At 37.6% G+C, this 21624-nt stretch overlaps 1 protein-coding gene across 6 annotated transcripts in view; it reads left to right on the plus strand.

Moving 5' to 3' along the window:
* inpp4ab (inositol polyphosphate-4-phosphatase type I Ab) overlaps nt 1–21624 on the plus strand; it is a 70229-nt gene that overhangs the window by 14844 nt on the left and 33761 nt on the right. For all 6 annotated transcript variants that reach the window (XM_053229372.1, XM_053229384.1, XM_053229392.1 and 3 more), the window contains 7 exons: nt 10623–10818; nt 12693–12737; nt 13185–13303; nt 14750–14866; nt 15883–15962; nt 16177–16288; nt 19317–19407. In XM_053229372.1, the coding sequence (XP_053085347.1) occupies nt 10728–10818; nt 12693–12737; nt 13185–13303; nt 14750–14866; nt 15883–15962; nt 16177–16288; nt 19317–19407 (655 nt within the window). In that variant the 5' untranslated portion in view covers nt 10623–10727. The remainder of the gene's footprint in view (nt 1–10622; nt 10819–12692; nt 12738–13184; nt 13304–14749; nt 14867–15882; nt 15963–16176; nt 16289–19316; nt 19408–21624) is intronic.

Genomic DNA, 21624 nt, shown 5'->3' on the forward strand with positions numbered 1-21624 from the left:
CTGTAACTGCAGATCTCCTGGGATTTTCACACACAACAGTCTACAGTTTACTCAGAATAGTGCAATAAAGAAAAAACATCCAGTGAGCAGCAGATCTACAGACAGAAACACCTTCTTAATGAGGGAGGTCAAGGGAGAATACCCAGACTGGTTTGAGCTGACAGAAAAGGCTACAGTAACTCCAATAACCACTCTGTGCAATTGTAGTGAGCAGAAAAGCATCTCAGAATGCACAGCACATCAGACCTCGAGGCAGATGGGCTACAACAGCAGAAGACCACGTCGGGTTCCACTTCTGTCAGCCAAGAACAGAAAGCTGAGACTGCAGCTCACCAAAACTGGAGAGTTGAAGACTGGAAAAACCTAGTCTGTTCCGAAGAATCTCGATTTCTTCGGAGCCACACAGATGGTAGGGTCAGAATTTGGCACCAACAGCATGAAACCATGGACCCAACCTGCCTTGTGTCAACAGTCCAGGCTGGTGGAGGTGGTGTAAGGGTGTGGGGAATGTTTTCTTGGCACACTTTGGGCCCGTTAATACCAATCAATCATCGCTTGAATGTCACAGCCTATTTGAGTATTGTTGCTGACCATGTGCATCCCTTCATAGCCACAATTTACCCATCTTCTAATGGCTGCTTCCAGCATGATAATGCACCTTGTCACAAAGCAAAAGTCGTCTCAAAGTGGTTTCATGAACATGACAATGAGTTCAGTGTTCTTCAGTGGTCTTCCCAGTCACCGGATCTGAATCCAGTCGAACACCTTTGGGATGTGGTGGAACGAGAGATTCGCAGCATGAAAGTACACCTGAAAAATCTGCAGGAATTGCGTGATGCAGTCATGTCAACATGGACCAGAATCTCAAAGGAATGGTTCCAATATCATGTGGAATCCAACCACAAAGAATTGAGGCTGTTTTGAGAGCAAAGGGAGGCCCTACTCAGTACTAGTATAAATATAGTGCTCAGTGAGTGTAAGTCTATTGTACATTTCATAGACTATTCGGTTTAAGGTCTCTTGTCGCTTGGTGTTGCGTTATTTTTACATTTTTAAAATGGTCTTGTTTTCTAATTAAGAAAAATCTCATTACTTGTAAGCAAAATTATCAGGCACTCTTCTTCTCTAACTGAATCTCAAATGCTCTTGTAAAGGGCATATAGTGCAAGTAGGTTTGAAGATGGCAATATGAAGTACCCTATATAGTGTGCATAAATAGGGATTAGAAAGATTTGGGATTTGGCTGAGTGTGTGTTGGAGGGGGCAGATTTTATGTGACTCTCTGGTGTCCTATGAAGTAGAAAATCTAGCTATCAGCAATATAAACATTACTATTGGGAAATAAATAAAAATGAATCTCAATCAGTAAAGTGATAAAATTGATATTGCATAATTGGATAGCCTTCCTTTTCTTAAAAAGTGTTTTATGAACTATGAAATTATTATTATTTTTTAAAAATAAATTAACTTTAAATATTAAATATTTTAAGTACTTGAAAGTTAAGTGCCACTTTTAAATAGTTTTTTAATGTTATATTGCCATGGTTCTTGTATGGTTCATGTATACTTTGATATAATTTTGTTTCAGACTAGTACATGTTTTTTTGGCACTCATCAAATAAGGACCCTAGTTAGTATTAATTAAGTCAGGGACGTGAGGGAACGTTGTGTTTAGCTCTCTTTCCCCGGTTTAAATAGTGACTATAAAGTTTACATGTGCAAGTTCATGCAGTTAGGCTGCTAGTCTTGTTGTTTATAACATTAGCAAGTTTTAAACGAATTGCATTTGCTAGCTGCATTAGTTACCTTGGATCACGTTTCACGATTCTGTACAGCTGTAAGTAAAGTACGTTTCATTGTCTTCACTGCGTCGGAATCCCTCGTTTTCAATGACTGACTGTCAAGAACAACAGAGTAGGTAAGAGCTGCTATGTTCACTTAATGTGCATTGTGAGTAGGCATTTTTTTTTTCTCACCTCGCCAGTGTTTTCTGCAGCATTGGATGTTGTTGTGTGCTGCTAGCAATGAACTCCTCATGCTGAGTTTGATCTTTAAGCTATTGTATCAGGTTACATGGATTGTAGGATGATGCTGTAGTGATGCTTTAGTTGGTATTGTTTGTGTCATCTGTTCATTAGCACAACAACATACACTAGGATTTTACGCTGCATACTATCACATGGTGTCTGATGTTGGTAATCGTTAATGAGCACTCTATTGGTCCGATTATCAATATCAATGCATCTGTAGTGTGTCTCTGTGTGTGTGTGTGTGTGTGTGTGTGTATATATATATATATATATATATATATATATATATATATATATATATATATATATATATGTATGTGTGTGTGTGTGTGTGTGTGTATATTAGTTATTGGCCAATTTGACTAGTGTATTTATATGAATGAACCTCAATATCTCAAAAACAAGTCAGTCTATTAATATAACTTGAATCTATTAACAAAATGAAAGTGTGTTCTGTGAGTGGAAATTTCAATGGGAAAAATGAAAAATGTTTCTGGCACCAATAAATAGCCATAACAATACTGTACACATTGTACAAGAAGTGATTCCAATATGTGGCTGTGTTCATCAAGGGTTTTTTTTTTTTTAAACAGTTGAAATGTTCCCTGGCTGCATACATTTACATTTACATTTACATTTATGGCATTTGGCAGACGCCCTTATCCAGAGCGACTTACAATACATGTGCAAACCCCTTGCTATAATGAAAAAGATAAAGTTAATTGTCTACATTGTGAGTAGTCCCTGACCAGTTTTTATATTTATTTTTTTCATAAACGAAATCTTGCCTCTGTTTCCCGCAGTATTTTGCACTCATACATGGCCAGTGTAATGATTTCCAACCCTTAAGTAGCAGGTATTTATTAAAGGCCGTCATTATCACTGGAGGCTCTAATAGTGAGAGTCGTGCAAGAAGCTAGAGACAGTTTTGTGCATTCTCTTGCCAGAGGTTCACACATAGAATAACGTAAGGGAGAGAACGTTCACACCATCCCTCCCAGGAGTGTTTTAGTCTACTCCAGCAAGCCTGCTGCTCAAGCCAACTCTTAGCAGATTTTTATAGTAAATTTAATGATGTGCGCCCCTTATTTCCTCATTCTCACCCTGCAGATATGGTCTCCAGGTCGAGTATGTGTGCCACTTTCAGCAGGTCATATGAAAAGTGTGTTAGGCAGTCTGTGGGGGATTAGCTTAAAAAAGCTTTCCCCAGATCCTTGTTCTAGTTCACTGAAAAGGTCCTATAAATGGCACTTAAAATTGTTTCTAGTTTTTCCTCATTAATCCTAAGAGTTTAGCTTTGCATTTGGCCAACCACGATCAGCCCTATGATCAGGATTCACATTCATGTGGAATTACTTCATCTAGATTATACTGAAAACTGGCGAGGAGAACATTTTTGAAAGAGAAGCTGCCATAATGTGCAGAACACTGAGAAACATGTGGTATCACCAGGCACAGTGCTGCTAAATCTGAATTCTTGAATCTGATATGTTGGTGTTAATTAATAGTTCTGGCTGCAAAGTAAATCACACGTTTATAGATAACAGTTAGTAGGAACTTGTAAAATCATTGTCAGTAAATCATTAACCATCACGTAGACGGACAGAGTTGTAGAAATTCTAGCAAAGTCTATTTTTTATCTGTTTTTTTTTATCCACCAATAGGAGGACGGCATATGATTACATACAATTCAGTAGCAATGGCAAAGCATAAACAAAACATATTGCAATTATTAAAAGAAGAGCAGTTTGTTGAATTGCAGCAGCAGACAGAATGTCTCTATAATGTCTCATCACAATTATATCATGACAGGACAAAAAGAAATGTGACATGGAAAGAAATAGAGGATTAATTACAGCTTGCAGGTGTGTAGCTAGCTAATTAGCATGCACGCACTCTGTTTGTAGAGTTTATTTACTATTATGACAATGTGAAACTATTTTTATGCTTTCTGATTGAAGGGCTACAAACCTGCAGTGCGTCGCTGTGCACCCAGTATAGCAGAACATAGTAGCTATCTTCATCATTTAATCTGACATGAAGAATACATATTATAGCACAGTCGGTTATAGAATTCTTATTGGGATCAGTGTGACAAGTAATAATCGTAAAAGACCGCTGAAATTGCAGAGTGTAAAACCGGCTTAAGCTGATGATGTTCCAGGCATTTCACAAGAAATAATCAGAGCTTGTATTTGCATAGTATTTTTCTCATAGCCATGGACACTTTGCAAAGGAGAAAATGGAATGGAATGCAATGATACAATGAGATGCAATGAGATGTATTGAGATGCAATGAGAATGTCAACACTGTAGAAGCACATAAGTGAGTTTATAAGTAACTGAAGTTAGAGTGGTGGAGATTGGAGACTAAATGGGCATTCACACATACAGCCACCTGAAATATGGAGCGACTTGTTGCAGCAACTTCCAATGGGAGTGAAGACAGTAGAGCACGCCTGATCCGTCTTCTGTCAGATAGTGTAGTGCAGGAAAGATGGAGGAAAAATTCATTCTAGTGGTTAGCAATTGGCCAATTTTTTATATGTCTCTGGCCACATACAGAGATACAGGTAAAAATTATGTGTGGAAAAACACATCCAACGTTCTGGGCATTCCAAGTAAGTTGATTAATGCATTTAATAGCCTGGAATATTAGAATTTAATTACTACCCATGTTGACCATGTGTGACATGACAAATAACATAATACACCATGATTCGCTCAGAACCTTTAGTTCATAGGCAATCAGATTTGGTTAATTAAATCCTAAAAGAATGCATTTCAAAGTGAGTCCTGTCCAACCTGAAATACTTCTCGAACCAGACCTTAATCAGCCGCAATTCCTATACCAGCCAGTGGTACTCGCCATGCTGCCTGCGAGTCCTAATTGTTTTGGTCTGGCGCTAGCACTTTCATGGCAGATAGGTGGCCGCAATGGCAAAGGGCACACACTGCTTCTCCTTCATCTCATATGATATGATGCATATATACACTGGTGAATTTTATATACAAATGCTCTCCCTCTAAAATGTTTAATTTTAACGGCAAGAAAACTGATTTGTTGTCAAAAATCTGAATGCTATTCGCACCACCCACTGATGATGGCAGCCAGTAGTAGGAACGCCTACTGGCGGCTTCGTAGTACAGCGACTGGCGACTTGCAGCGATAAAATCGCAGCATATGTGAATGTACAGTAACTCCCAAGATTAGAGACAGTGGCCTTGACATGGTGTGTGGAGGAAAGCAGTCCAGACTCCAGAGCACTCAATTGTAAGTATGTTCATATCATGAAACCTCTTGTATGAACAAAAAAAGAAAAAACTCTAGTGAGATGAGAGCTGTCATTGACCTTGACAATAAGGCGACAGAGTCTGCTCAGTGCTTCTCAGTATTTATCTCAGCAGTTCAAATTCTCTGCTAGTAGCTACAAGGCTGTGAGTTTAGATCCCCTGACTTCCAGACCCTCAAAGCTTTGCTAAAACATCAAATGCATGCAATTTTCCACTTAGCCCAAATGTAGTGGATGATGTCAAGACACCACTTTTTACGTGTCTTTACGTTTGCACTAGTGGTCCATAGACAAGGCAGCTAATACATTCACTAGTCACTGCTGTGGGGATGGTGACTAGTCAGGGAGGTGGAAAAAACAGTGAGGCAGACGGTAAATAAAAGCAGACAGATGGTAAGCAAAGCAGTCTAAATGTACTTTGGTAATCTGAAAATATTTCAGACTAGATGAAGGCAATTCTACAGACAAGTCCACAAGACTAGAAAATTTTTTGTTGTTGTTGTTTTATATAGGTGTATCACTTGCTTTAATGGAAGATAAAGTGTAGAGGTGGGCATGGGACTGTTTGTTAATCCCACTCCTGTCCGGTCCCTGAAGGAATTCCTCCTGGTTATTTTTGTTCTCCTTTAAAACTAAATAAAATGTATATAAAACCAGTGCGGACACTACTGAGGCCAGGATTGAACATGGGAGTTCATCTTCATTATAATTATCAACCTGGAAAGACCTCTCAGACACTGCTGTAGACAGAGCATCCTTCAGCCTAGGATGGCTGTTCACAGAGCTAGAAGGAACAATCAGTTTACAGGCATGAGCTTCCATGCTGTGCGCTCTCAGTCCCAGAATCAACAAATTTGAGTCTCCAGGTCATTTGTCAATTGGTACATTTTTAAATTGTCTAATGATATGCAGAGTTATGATTTTGTACATTTATGCACTGTTTTTTTTATTGTAACAGTATAGCTGGAAATGTAATTTGTTGCCTGTTTATGGCTGTTAATTAAAGTGCAATGTTTGACACATTCTTTGCTTTTATTTATCCGCATTTAACTTCACTATTAAAATCGCCTAAGCTAGTTGTACTTAACCAGTTTTTGCTTTAACTATGCAGACGGTGTGTACTCACTACTTTTTTTAATTACTGGTTGACTAGTAAAAATGAATATTCATGAATCCCATAGTGTGAACTAGATTGTTTGAGCAACTATTCTTTTAAAGAGGACATAGTGAACCAAACTACAGTTTCATTACCAATTCTCATATATATGGCTTTTTAGTGTATGTACTAAAACCAGATTCCTTTTTTTGTAACCAGCATCCACATGAAATTATACACATTCATCTGACAGCTGCTTAACTGTGGTAAAAGATGTTCCTTCATGTCAGTTTTGAGAAGTTGAAAATTGAGATATTTTGTGTCAGCAGTTTGTCTTTTTTTTTTTTTTTCCTGTACTGACTCACTAGGCTGAAGAGCCAATCAGAAACTTATTCATTCAACATGCCCAGTCTGAGTTTTTTTTTTTTTTTTTTTTTTTAACGGGGCCAACTAGCAAAACGGTGTGGGACACAACACACAAACCTAAAGGTAGGACCCTCTAAAACCTGCCACAGTCAGTGAATTATAAAATAGATGGATTTGCTACCTCTGACTGGAGGTAATGTGTTTCCTGCTTTTCTCTCTCTATGAAAAAGTGAAAAATGAATTATGTAGAGACAGAGAGATTGATATGCAAATACATGGAGAAACAAGGAGTGTCTAAACTGTCCTAATGTTCTTTCTTTCATTTCTCTGATTACTGCTCTACGTATCATGCACCTGTCACAGATATGATATGATTTGATATGATATGTACTTGCCGTGCAGGAAATGATCCACACACACACACCCAATGCCTATTAACAAAAAAATATATACATGGTATGCACCAATAATGACGTATTTGTTGTGTGTGGGTGCACATGGTGTATTTGTGCATGACTAATTCTGTGTGTGTGTGTGTGTGTGTTGCACTCGTTCTGTACTGCTCTTCATGTCTGACTCAGAGAGGACTCTGATGCCTTGCACAGCTAGCTATATTCATCATCCTTTCCTCAGTAAGATGGAAATACTTGTCGTAGCTGTATTTTAGGGCTGTGCTGTTACAGTTAGGGCTGTTTTGTGCAGTATTATGTCCTAAAACATTCAGCGGTTTAGACACTGGCCTTTATAACAATGGCACATGCTCTCTTGTTTGAACTGGATTTGTGGATTTTGCTTTATTTAAGACTACAGGCACAGATTTCATTTCAGCAAGCTCACAGTTTTATTTTTGAAGTTGGTGCTTGAGACAGCATTGATTTCTCCATGACTCATGTAGAAAGAGGCTGTATCCCAAACACTTGCGTTTGCTTTAATTCTGATAAGGACTATCAGGATGGACAAATAATAAGTGTATTAGCTAGCTCACTGACCCAGCGTGCTTCCCAGCATGTTTTTTTTTTTTTTGCCCACAAATCTAATTTACTAGGCTGAAAAAGTGGTAACTAACTAAATGTAACCAAGCATGGTGAGCTAGTTAGCTAGTTAAGTGCAAACAGACTTAGGAAAACTGTGTATGTCCTTGCATCTCAAGTAAAAGATATAAATTCTGGATAGTATGCACATTGTGCTAGCAAGTGACCTATATGATGGCTTTGCACTGCTCTATATGTTGTTTCTGCTCTATAAGGTGTTTCTGCCAGGGCCACAACTAACGGTTATTTGGTTAATCCATTACTTATATCATTTTAAAATATATTAATTAAATACGAAAAAATATTTCTTTGCAGCATTTCATTCAACTAATACTACTACAGAGCTCTTCTAGGCTTAATTTAATAACATGTCACTAATTACAGTACAGACATTTATGAGATAATCTGTCACAGCAACTGTATGTATTATCTGCATTTAAGTCTTGATAACTAAAAGACTTTCAATGCCTGGAATCAGTGAATCGACTCTTTTTGGGAATGACTTTGATGTGAACCAAAAGCAGGATGGAGACTTGATAACTTGGCACACATCATTTATTAAAAATACATCCCCCCCGAAAGTATTGGAACAGCAAGGCCAATTCTTTTGTTTTTGCTATATACTGAAGACATTTGGGTTTGATGAATATGAGAAGATAGATCAGAATTTCAGCATTTATTTCCTGATATTTACATCTAGATGCATTAAACAACTTAGAAAATGGCACCTTTTGTTTGAACTCACCCATTTTTCAAGTGATCAAAAATATTAGAACATGTGACTGACAGGAGTTTTCTTGTTATCTCTGTATGTCTCTGTATGTCTGCTCTTGGTTTGAGCTGTGGATTTAGCCTATGAAGACTCATTTGTTAAAAAGGATAAACCAACATGAAGACCAGAGAGCTGTCTATGGGAGAAAAGCAATCCACACTGAAGCTGAGAAAAGAGGGAAGATCGATCTGAGCCACTGCACAAGCATTGGGCATAGCCAATACAACAATTTGAAATGTCCTGAAAAAGAAAGAAACCACTGGTGTACTAACAACCAGACATTGAACATGTCGGCCAAGGAAAAAAACAACAGCAGTTGATGACAGATTCATTGTGAGAGCTATGAAGAAAAACCCAAAAACAACAGTCAGTGACATCACCAACAATCTCCACATGGCAGGGGTGAGGGTATCACAATCCACTATTCGAAGAAGACTTTGAGAGCAGAAATATAGGGGCCATAACACAAGATGCAAACCCATCATCAGCAGTAAGAATCAGAAGGCTAGATTAGAATTCTCAAAGAAATACAGAGATTTACTTTAAGACTTGAAATTCACTTTAAGACTATCTGTTCCTGTATTTTGCTCATCTAAAAACTGGGTGTTCTGCCACCAAAGCTGCCATGTTCTAAGTTGTTTAACACATACAGATGTAAGTAGAGTCAGGAACGTAAAGCTGAAATTCTGATCTATCGTCAACAAAAGAAGTGGCCTTGTCGTTCCAATACTTTCGGAGGGGACTGTACACTATATATATGTGTATGCTGTCTATGAAAAACTATGGTACTGCCCAAAACTGCATAAAGCACATGCTTCATGACATGAGTTGTGTTTTGAAGTGAGAAAATCTTCATCTGTTAGACTAATCATTCATTAGAGACCATGTTCAATCATTTTCAACCCATTGGTTTATCATACAAACTGAATTTTTGGCTGTGATTACAAATTGAAATATTACTCACACGAAAACACAGTGTAATGTAAAGAGTGTCATATTTTGAAGGAGGTCATAACATCCTGTTTTATCTGTTCTAACATGCTCATACACTAAATCTGCTTGTTTTGGGCTGCCCGAGCTATTGATTTGTCCACCCTGATTCTTCTTTCTAACACGCAGCGGTCGTCATGAGAATGTACTTTTGAGACAGTGTACATTGTTGATACATAAACAGACAAAGATGAGCTGCTAGAAAGCATAACAAAATGGCCTGAGCTATTATTTAGTGCCCAGTATTGGTTATTGGGAACACTCTACACAAATCAGCACACTCAGTTAAGTGAACAGGATCGCTAAACAACATTACCTCTTCGTAAAGTTGGAGATTGCATAGTTAAATTTTAATTTCATTTCACAGTCAGTTGAATTTTGTAAACCAGCTCACTGCACCTCCTCAGTGTTCAAATTAGCAGTGCATTATGGGAATACAGACAGTCCTGAGCTACCAAGATTACATTGTATGGACACTTGAAAATAATATCCCTGTGTTGAAAATAACAACCCTGTGTTCATATGTAATGGGTATTACTGACTCAGGTTCACTGCTGGTTGCCTAGCTACTGCAGGGACCATAACAACAACTGATTGATGTGTGTTATTAATAAATCAAGGCTGGCATGTTGGAGCAGCGGGTAGTGTTGCTGTTTCACATTCTCCCTGTGTCTGCATGGTTTTCCTCTGGGTTCTCTGGTTTCCTCCCACCTTAGAGAAAAAAAAAAACATGGCAGTACTCTAAATTGCCCTTAGGTGTGCACATGTGTGTGTGTGTGTGTGTGTGCGTGCCTTGCGACAGACAGGCATCCAGTTCAGCATGTATTCCCGCCTAGCGCCCAGTGTTCCTGGAACTGACTCCAGATTCCCCATGCCCCTAACCAGGATAAAGCAGATTGCATACTGAAGATGAATGAATAAACCAATTTTGGCCAGTTTTTGAGTTTTTACCTTTACCTCAGAAAAACAGTTCTTGTGTTATTTATTTGTTTGTTTGAATTCTTCTGTTACATTCTTCAAGTCTACATTTATTTTCTGTTTCAGCTACCTGAGAAGTAAGCTGCCCCAAGCCTGCCCTGAGGAGTGTGTGCTTGGAGGTGTGTGCTTCTTCACTGCTACTTCTCCAGCTTGAACACACACCTTGGCAGGATGTCGGTGAGAGATCGACAGCGTCCGTGGTCTGTGTACACAGCTACCGCGCTGGACATGTCCTCTGAGATGCTTGGCCTGGCACTGGCAGGTCAGACTCCTCTACACTAATTTATACTTTATTTATAATTTATTGAATATCAGCTAGAATAGTACACTATTACATCTACATCATACTCTCTCGGTAACTGTCAAGCTGTAAACGTCCTTTTAAAATTTGCGTTTGAAATTGAGATATTTGAAAATTGTTGTATTTGAACGCATTCAAATATAAGCCAATTTTTATATAATCACCGACATAATGAACATTCAGTGGTATCTGTGTCACATTAATCTCAGATGAAGAGACTCCAATGAGTGCTTGTTAGAAAAGTAAAATCACTTTGAAATTGATACAGAAATGTTATAGAGTTTCCAGGGGTGGAAAAGTACTGATAAAATAATACTTAATTGAAAGTATAGGCCACGATCATGTATCAAAATCTTACTCAATTAAAAGTCTAAGTATTCAGCCAAAAAGTGTGCTGAATTGAAACTGCTATTTTTAAACGTACTCAAATATTAAAGCGTAAAAATGTTATTGATTTAACTGCGGAAATTTTAATATCATATTTTCATGTGAAAAGTAACTTTTATTACTTGCCTAAAAAAGCAACTATGCCATTATTCAGTCTCTGTAAGGTTGCTAGTTTTATGGACGGCTAGCGCTACATAGGTTGATACTGAATTGCATTAATTAAAAAGGTGAAATATGAAAATGAAAATAACCAATATTTACCATTAGCTTATTTACTATTAGCTAGAATTTACCTTGCTGCCTAGCCAATTTATGAAAGCCACAGGAATCCATGCTAGTCTTCTTATTAGCAAAGAAAACAGGCTAACTTAGTTAATTATAGCCAGCTAATGTTAGCAAGTTAGCAGAACTTAGCTCATCTTGCTTTTTCAAATTACCAGGATTAGATTCGTGCATTCTAAGCGGTCCCTGGAGGACTATTGGTTAGGCCACAGCGCTCTCACTGCTGCGGCCTGGGTTTCAATTCCAGGGAACCCGTATGCAGCAGTGCGCTCTCAGTGTCGGTCCCTAGCCTGGATAAAATTGCGGGACGGTTGCATCCGGCCAAATCAAATACGTGCCCCAGTAATCTGCGGTGGTGACCCCTAACGGGAGCAGCTGAAAGAGGACCAAGATTCATGCCTTCCAAGCAGGCAAAGGTGATGCCTCATTGTATGCGTTTGTTTGCTGACTCCAGGACCAGGGCTGCTCATCCTCAAGTTCAACACTGGCTTATCCATTATTCGGACGCACATGGATAGCTATAGTGTTAAGTTACAATGAGAAGGGGACCTTCTCACAAATTATGAATTGGCACAATTTATGAATTGGCACCATTGTTAATAGTTTTTTCTACCTTGATGAACTTGATTGGATGCAAAACTGAAATGACCAGATGCTAAACTGAGCCCATTTGATTTATATATAGCATATAGTTAGTGGCTGGATGAGAGAAGGTACCATTCAGAATTGTAATGAGTACTTTGAAGATCTAAATAAGGTGGTTGTTGTTGTTGTTTTTTCTTGGAAATTAAGCAAGAATACAATTATTCCATTTTAATAATACTCAAGTAAAGTATAAATACGCCAAAATAATACTTAAGTATTGTAACCACATACAATTACTTATTGTACTTCTTCTTATTTTAATTTCTTAAACAATTAAATCTGTTATTGCATCATTAGCACACATGCAACGCCTATTCAGCTAAAACTAGAACAGCAAAGTGGAATCTGAATGAGGAAAATTTGAATGAATTTTCCTTTTGAGTATGAAATATGTGAATAACACACACAGTTGCCTAAAAATACAGTTTCCTAGGTAGCCTCTTCCCAGTGGAACAGCAAGGATATTTTGAAGTGTTTATTCTAAAAGCAAAAGTTCACAGTCCTCTTATTCTTCCTTCTAGGGAACAGTCAGGACCCAGACGAGCCCGTGTTGGAGTTCAGCCTCGGTCAGTACATGTTCTCTGTATAATTTTATGAAATTCTATCTTCCTTTGCATCGCAAAGGTCACACCCATTCAGGTATTAGCTTACCCATTATCCACGAGTGCTGGCCTCCATCCCTCTGGTCACCCTGATGTTTTAATGGAGGCACTAGTGCATAGAAATGTTTTTAAAACTCAGTCTGTGTGATGCTGTCCAGAAGGGAATATTGTAGGTGTGTATATATAGGAGGTCAGTAGCAATGCCTGGCTAAAAGCTTATGTTCTTGAAGCTTAAAGACTCTCTGCTCTGCTCCATGTCTCTCTAAATACAGTCCAGTAAGCTGTGAGGGGCCTCTCTTTGCAGCCATGCCTGTTTTGTATATACTGGATGTTTTATGGAAAAATCTCACCCTGTTGTGACCTTGGTTCTTGTGTGTGTGTGTGTGTGTGTGTGTGTGTGTGTGTGTGTAGCCTGCAGTGAGCTGACTACACCGTGTTTGGACCGTAAACCCAACAGCTTTGTGGCTGTGAGCTGTACAACGCCACCTCAAGCCTTCTGGACCAAGCATGCACAGACGGAGATCATCGAGGTAATTAAAGTGGCCTCACCCAAAACTGGTGTAATTCCTATATAATATTAGCATTTAAAATTGTCTCCTATACAGTTATAGTACACAGTTTGCAATGCAAACCTTAAATCTAATAGCATGCAAATATTCAGTGTTTTCAGGTCACACAATTTATTATTTTAGATATGAACATATACACTATATGGCCAAAATATACACTATATGGCCAAAATATACACTATATGGCCAAAAGTTTGTGAAGTTTGTGAACACCTGACCATCACACCTATATGATGGTTCTTCCCCAAACTGTTGCCAAAAGTTGGAAGCACACAAGTGTATAGGATGTCTTATGTATGCTCTAGGATTACAGTTTCCCTTCACTGGAGCTAAGGAACATAAACTTACCTACCCCTTTCCCTGGTAAAATGTTGCATTGACTGAATTTGCATACCAGAACCTGATTGGCTCCTATATTTTATGATACAGTAACACTCTGTCTCATGTTCAATAGCAAATCAGTGAGATTTTCCAATGAGATTTTTCAGCTCTGTGAGATTTTCCAGTGAGATTTTTCAGCTGCCCTGTTTCTTGACTGCTGTGATAGGTTTCACACTTTGACCAGTGTGTACACTCAAATGAATTCCCCTGACATGATGTAATTATTTGCAATGTTGAGTCTTTCAGGTCTATAAATAGATTAAAAAAAAAGTCTTTCTTTGTACCGACACCCCTTCCTCATTCACGGTAAAAATGTTAAAAAGTCCATAAGAAAGGGGAAGGATACGTATAGTGATGCAATTTGAAATCAGTAATACCACAGCACTGTTGAATGCTTAATTCTGATTGGCCAGAAGGTGTTGATTAATTTCTATAACAGCAGCTCAGGCAGTAGTTGTATTATTTCTAATATGTTGTCATTTCTGTAGTAAAAACTTAGGTAGGGACTTGTGTAGTTGACTAAACACATAAACAAAGTAAAAACGCTTGTAATAGGATATGTTATGGTAAGGCTTTCTGGAAGAAGACATATATTTAGCATTTTTGGACGGAATCTTCAGTATCAGCACTTTGTAATAGTGAAAGGTCTTCAGGACAAAGGGCATTTTTCAGTTGTTAGCAAATTTCTGTGGTATAAGAGAAATAAAACACTGCAGGACCTGTCTGAAAACAGTCAACTTTGGGATGGTAACAGGAACTCTGCTTTGTGTCTACGGAGTTACTTATTATTCTCCTATAACCACACATCCCATTTTTAACATATTTTATTTCTTACTTATTATACTATGTGATATCTAAGCTAACAACAATAAAGAATTACAAAAAAAATAACCAATACAAAGCTTTTCATCAGGACAGCCATCTGGACATACTGTAGTTCTACTGAACATTGAGTAAGAACAAGAAGTTTATAAATCAGTGCTGATACATGATCCAGTCTTGATGAGTGTGGTCACTGTTTTTCAGGGCACAATGAATCCCATCTTCTTAAGCAGTGTGGCCTTCTTCCAGGATTCCTTCATCAATCAGCAGACGCAGATCAAGCTCTCTGTGTACGACGTGAAGGACCGCTCGCAGGGCACGGTGAGAAACTCACAAACATAGAAAGAAGGACTTTTTTTTTTAAGAAGTGGGGCTTCCAACCACTTGAAGTTTGAATTAGCACATAACAAATGGAGATGGCACAAATTCAAAAAGGTTTATAAATATATGTGAGATGGAAAAGTTGAACTATTGTCTATTGCTGCAGTAAATAGTGCCAGCTGCAAGACCTGCAGTGATCTACAGTGAGGACTTATTTCAGCATACTATTTAGTGCAGTATTATAAGGTTTTGGGCTAATGTCATTATCATAGGCAGAGCTGCAAAGACTAAAGCCAGGCAAAAACTGTTAGCAAACACTGTTAGTAGCAACTGGGTAATGTAGCAAATTCCACAACGAGAATGAATTAGCTTTCTGTTAGGTGTGTAGGTAGTTATCAAATAACTAAAATCATCTGTCAATCATCTTTTCAACAAGAATACTCCAACACCATATCACGTTTGAATTTCTTTAAAGTTTGAAGCTGTTGCCACCTTGTATCCTGTTTTAGCTCAGGCTCTGTCGCTCTTCTTTTCTGCATGTGACCTCTCTAGGCCTCTCTCTGTGTCTTTTTTTTGGATTAATCACTGCTGATAACCACTGCATAGGATAACAGGGTTTGGCATTTAGAGGAATCATAAGGTGCCTAAGGCTGTGGCGTGATGAAATATGATGTATCTATGATGATGTATGAGTCCCAAGGCTCAAATCCAACCTACCAGCTCTGACCTTGAATTAATATTTTAGGCTTTTTTTTTTTTTTTTAAGGGTGACTCACGGCAGTGCAAGAACAACACGTTAGAGTACTACACATGCTTAGCAAAATAAGATTAAATGTAGAATCCTTAAGGGTTCTTTGGTTGTCCCTCTGGAGGAACCCTTAAACAACCTTACAAGCAAATGTTTCCTTTCAGGAAGCTAAAATAAACATTGTACTATTTAAATAGCCCCTTTTCTTAGAGTGTACTATAAATACAAAATCATGAAAATGCATCAAACATGCTTTCTCTTTCTTTAGATGTATTTATTAGGCTCAGCGATGTTCACAGTGAAAGAACTACTGCAGGACAAGAACTACACCCTCAACCTGCCACTCAGGTACGACCCTTTTTATACAGGTTTTGTTATTTTGAAGTTTATTTTAAAGTTTTCATTTTAAAGAATATTTCAGAAACATCATCAAGGTATACTAATATAGGAAACAATACACGGGGGGAAAGCTTTAGTCTCTTCTGCATAGAATTTGTTATATCCAGTGAATTTGTTATATTAAGTGAATATGATGAGTGAATGTTATTTCATTATGCCTCAGTTCGGCGGAGAACGTGCACGTGGGTGATATCACGGTTATCGCCTGGCAGCTAGAGGAGAAGAGGGAGCAGCAGGCACCGCTAACCCATTTACCAGACACTATCAATGGCAGGGTGAGACACACACACTTGCTAGCATGAACCCATTCTTGTGTGTATGATATTTAGACCACTATCAATACTTTACCTTTGATATGAGCAAAAACACTATGTTCTCTCATATGCTGTACATGAAAGTCAAGGAGGAGTGTTTACTGTGTAGGTGAGAACAAAACTAGTAACAGTGAGATCATTATGTGTTAGAATATTTGGGTGGCTGCCTGGGAAAACTCTTCACATGGTGAAATTTGGACTTTTTCTACTCTAGGTAGTCTAAAAAAAAACCACAGGCTTGCCTGAACTGAAATTTGATTCTCTTTTGCATGTATCTCAATCTAAAATGCTAGTAAATGCTAGTAAAGGGCTAGATTTTAAAATCTGATTACAGATTTCCACTAGGGGTGTAAATCTCAGGCTTCCACATGATACGATACAATTTTGATTTTTAAGGCAATAATATGTTCAATATTTGCTGACTGAATACTACTCAATCTGCTACAATATGATATGATTTAGTAGCCTCCGATCAATACGTGGCCAAATTTGCTCAGAATCTGGGGTAGGCCTACATAAAATTATGAATAACGATGACGTAATGAAGGACTGTGTTAGAGTAATATCAGAGTTCTTGGCAAATCCCCTTGCTAGCCTATTTACGCATTTAAATATATGATTTTTTTACATTGCAGTTATCTGTCCTTTTTCAACAATAATTGATTTATAATAAATAATAATTAATAGTAATCGATTTATGATTGTTGCAGTGATTCAATTTAATTGTTGCCCTTTAAATCAAATCGATTGATCGTAACACCCTTAGCGTTCACTGTGTGGGGAAATGGTACTTGTTTAGTAAGGTTTTAGATAGCTTTACACAAACTGATGGTTAAATTAGCTCTTTGCTGAAGGATAGCCTCAGCCAGGTTTAAAAAATAAATAAAAACATTTTGGTGAAATATATTGATGAATTCTTAAAGTGAAGGTGGCAGAGTACACTATAAGGCCAAAAGTACAGTATGTGGACACCTGATCATCACACCCATATCTGGGCCCTTCCCAAATGGTCGTCACACAGTGAGGTCCATGAGGACATGGTTTGCCAAGGTTGGTGTAGTGGAGCTCAAGTGTCCTGCACAGAGCCCTGACCTCAACCCCACTGTACACCTTTGGGAAGAATTGGAATGCCAACTGCGTGCCAGGTCTCCTCGCCTGACATCAGAGCCCGACCTCACTAATACTCTTGTGGCTGAATGAGCAGAAATTCCCGTAGCCATGCTCCAAAATCTAGTGGAATGCCTTCCCAGAAGAGTGGAGGTTATTTTGACAGCAAAGGGGGACTAAATCTGGAATGGGATATTCAAAAAGCACATATGGCTGTGGTCAGGTATACACATACTTTTGGCATATAGGCATAGTTTTGGCCAAAACCAAATTTTCTGTTTCTTTTTACCAAAATTCATCCACAGTGACGTCTGATAGGTTTTTCCATGCCTCGTCACAGAGCTAAAAGTGCTGAACATGACTGTAAGCTTTTACCCCTAGAATGTTTGGTGCCATAAACCTGGAACTTAGTTGTTGTTTTCACCACAGCTCGTGTACTAGGTTCTTGTATGGTTTATTGGTACATGCTAAAGATTGGTGCCAGCAGGACCTAAGGATACATGGGGTTGGGGCCCAAAAAAAGGAAGAGATTGGTTCATTGGTGTCAAATCCATTCCAGCACAAACAATGATTGTTGGCACAAACTAATAGAAATTGTGATATGTGGAGTGCAGACTACACAGACGTTTGATTAAAATTTCTACAGTGTTCATTTTTTTTTTCATCATATTTTTTCCATTTCATTATCATGATCATTTTTCTTTTTTTAATCTCATATTTTGATGAATCAGTATAATTTTGAAGCAGCTAATAGGACCTATTTAACCAAATGACCAATTAGAACAATAACCCACTTTTTCTTAGAGTGTATCAAAGGTTGTTTATTCATTCTGTCCATTTGGTACAATGACAAGTTCTGCTCCAAAACAATGCACTCACTTTTACAGTTTTTAATCCAGTCATCTCTGAACTTCTAAATTAAACTAGAACCCTATCTTATGTTGGTTCCTTTTTGGGCCAGTTCTGAATGTGCAATGGGAAAAAAAACCCTCTGCATAGGTTACATATAAGAAATAAACCACAACAGGGTGTGCTTTTAGAGGGGGTGGTGTGATGGATTAACAACCATGAAGTTGATTATGTTTCAATAGCAGTGTGTCACACCACCTCATTGTTGATTATATTCCTCTAAAGACACTCCCTGTTGTGGTTTCTTACATACAACTTATGCAGAGGGTTTTTTCCATTGTACATTCAGAACTGGCCCAAACAGGAACCAAATATTCAACATGTCTCAGCATTGGCAAACTGCTGCGGTGTTTTATTCTTCTTACACTACAGCAGTTTCCCAATGCTAAGACATGTTGAATGTTTTAAGTGTTTACAGATACTTTTAATGCTATGGAATATATATATATATATATATATATATATATATATATATATATATATATATATATATATATATATATAGAACAAGTTAGTTCCACTTATCATGTACATTATAGCAGCTATAAACAGCAGTTCCCTCACCAGCTTCTTTTTTCCTCTTTCTTGAAGTTAATAAGACAAAAATTGCAGCTTGTCATGTTAGTGAGAAACCACAAAGCCCTCCATTTTGTGTCAGAAAGCTTAAAGTTACAGCTTTACCAATGACTGTTAAGAGCTTACACTGGGGACTCCTTCCAAAAAGTGCAAAATATAGTCGAACATATAAAAATTGCATACCACCATATACATCTCAGTGAAATAGCAGTTACTATAGAAACCACAAAGTAAACAATATTTAAACAACTGCTTTGAATTTCAGCTAGTACTACTGTCCAAAAATCAAAATAGAAAATGAATGAACCTTCTGGCCAATCAGAATTCGAATTTAACACCTCTGTGATATAAGCAAAACTAGCGAACCTGTGTGTATGCTTTATTTCTTTCTCCACAGACCGTCCTTGCTGTCGATGAGAGTCTGACAGAATCAATAGGAATTCGAGCCAAATATGCCTCTTTAAGTAAAGACACACTCCTGCGATCAGGTACGAGTTCAGATTTTAATGAATGTAAATTCTTTACAACTAAATGTTGTTCGGTCTTTGACTGGGAAATGGAATAATAACAACTGTACTATAAGGACATGTCCAAAAAAAAGTTATTATCCTGATGATGAGCTTATATTAGAATTCTTGAGAGAGCTGACAGCTAATTGGAAGTGTCTGTTGTGGAAGACGTAGAGGTGTACGCGAGTGAGATTGATTTGTACCGTTAACTGTGAAAGGTGTCGTGTATGTTGTTGCTTGATTCTGTCTGAGAGTTTCTGTTGTTGGGACAGTCAAAAACTGAGAAATGACTTGGACATGAGTCAGCAGTCTGAAATGTACATAATGTTTATTAAGGAGATTATAGAGGAGGGGAATTATCGATTATGGATTATGGATATTAGTGCACTGATCTTTGCAGGGTTATTTTCATCATATTTTTGCCAATAATCAGTTGAAATTGCAATTATTTTAATTGAATCAAAGTACAGTACTGTGCAAAAGTCTTAAGCACATGCAAAGAAAAGCTGTAGAGCAAAGATGCCTTCAAAAATAATGAAATTAAATGTTTCTACATTTTAAAAAATACTATAAAGTGCAGTAAACAGTAATAAATGAAACAAAGTCAATATTTGGTTTGATGATCCTTCGCTTTTAAAAAAATAGTAGTCTCAGGTACAACTTGTGCAGTTTTATAAGGAAATGAGCTGTAAGTGTTACTGAGCATCTTGCAGAAGCAGCCACAGTTCTTCTGGAGACTTTGACTGTCGCACTTGCTTCTTATTTCTGCAGCGAAACCCAGCAGCCTTCATTATGTTTTTTTGTCTGAAAAGTGTCTCTTATGTAATATGCTGCTTTCTTTACTGACATACAAACATTTTTCTGTAACATTTAATTTTGTGTTGGAAAAGTAATGTTTGGAAATCTAAAAAGTTTTTGTACTGAACCAATAATGTAGAATTCATAAAATAAAAATCTATAACAATGTTTGTACTAAAAAAATAGGGTGGCTAAGACTTTTGCACAGTCCTGTAGATCAGACAAAGGAACAGTGTTCGGTTATACACTTTCTCCATTTTGACCCATAGGATATTACTTTTACTGTCATCACTATGATGAGTCCAGTCATTTCTCAATTTGTGGAAAATAAACTAGAACCCCAAGGTTTGATGGATCCTGCTTGGAACAGTGTTTTTTTGTTTTTGTTTTTCCTGAGTGTGCAGTTGAAAACACACATTTTGCGTATGGAAGAAACAAATGAAATCTTGTATAAATGAAATTTCAGTTCTAGGGACTCAACCTGTACTAGTCTTGCGTTCGTCCAATTAAACGCTCTATGTGTATAAGTCCCGCCTCCGAGGGAGTGTCTTGCTCTACAGCAGCAGCTATATATATATATATATATATATAATTAAAGCCCAATTAAAAAGAATCAGAATTATTTTATAGCCTTTTATATGGACCTCTCTGTTTTGTCTGTTATTTATGCTGTGCATTAGAGAGTAATGAAGAACAGACAAAACAGAGAGGTCCATATAAAAGGCTATAAAATAATTCTGATTCTTTTTAATTGGGCTTCAATTTCACAAGTGTCTGACACATTAGCCAGACACTTCTGATCCAAGCTAACGCTTGTTGATTGGTTTAGCATATATCTGCTAAAAAATTGTCTTGCTATTTGATTGGCTAGAGCACCCCCAGTGAAAAACAACAGTGAAGTTGTGAAGTGAAGATGACGTGAGAAACGTTTCAGAAATCCACAAATAAATTTAAGCTGTTCCACAAAGGCCGAAGTTGTGAACCAAATATTTACTAGTGAATTACAAAAACATTTGTGCGTCTCATTTTATTTATTTGTGGCTCTCATTTTACTGTATATTTGTGAATCATTTACTGTTTTTGTGGCACAGGAAGCAACTGAAGCAACGGGGAAAAAGAAGTCAGTTAGGAGTCATGTTATCATATTATTTCATATTTACTAGTGTGGTGGTAAAGGTTAGGTGGGGACGACAAGGTGTGTTGGAGATCAAGGACCAACTGAACTTGAAAAAAACTTTATTAGAAAAGATTTGCTAGATGTATGTTGATATTATATGAAGTATATGTATGCTCTATTATAATTTGCTGTGATGTATATTATTGTATATATTATGTAAGGAATATCACATGATGGGGCATGCTGTTATAGGAAAATAATTAACAGCAGTGTTTCCTGAA

Source organism: Pangasianodon hypophthalmus, chromosome 2, assembly GCF_027358585.1.
Source record: "Pangasianodon hypophthalmus isolate fPanHyp1 chromosome 2, fPanHyp1.pri, whole genome shotgun sequence".
In the NCBI taxonomy this organism is placed as follows: Eukaryota; Metazoa; Chordata; class Actinopteri; order Siluriformes; family Pangasiidae; genus Pangasianodon; species Pangasianodon hypophthalmus.